The 289-nt window shown below is 44.3% G+C and overlaps 1 protein-coding gene across 1 annotated transcript in view; it reads left to right on the top strand.

Moving 5' to 3' along the window:
• Positions 1-289, top strand: part of LOC119592708 (MAM and LDL-receptor class A domain-containing protein 1-like) — a 10,183-nt gene that overhangs the window by 2,739 nt on the left and 7,155 nt on the right. The window contains exon 7 of the mRNA XM_037941642.1: positions 113-259. Coding sequence (XP_037797570.1) covers positions 113-259 — 147 coding nt within the window. The remainder of the gene's footprint in view (positions 1-112; positions 260-289) is intronic.

Raw genomic sequence — 289 nt, 5'->3', positions numbered from 1 at the left:
ATTCAGTGATGATAATTTAGTGATAAATAAGGGTAAACACAATCAAGTTTGTACAACAGATACATTGCCTGGAAAATAAGTATTTTCTTCTTTTCCTTTCCATCATACACAGAGCACTGGAGGACAGGTCGCCATCTTGGAGTCCCACACGTTTTCCCAAGTGGGGGAGGAATGCACCCTTGTGTTCTGGCACTATATGTTGTCCACGGGTGCCGAGGCCTCGAGTCTGGCTGTTTACAAGAAATCGAAGGAGACTGTGGTAAGAGGAACCCAAGTTCGATTCACTGAT

This window comes from Penaeus monodon, chromosome 30 (genome assembly GCF_015228065.2).
Source record: "Penaeus monodon isolate SGIC_2016 chromosome 30, NSTDA_Pmon_1, whole genome shotgun sequence".
In the NCBI taxonomy this organism is placed as follows: domain Eukaryota; kingdom Metazoa; phylum Arthropoda; class Malacostraca; order Decapoda; family Penaeidae; genus Penaeus; species Penaeus monodon.
This window is presented reverse-complemented; position numbering and strand designations above follow the sequence as displayed.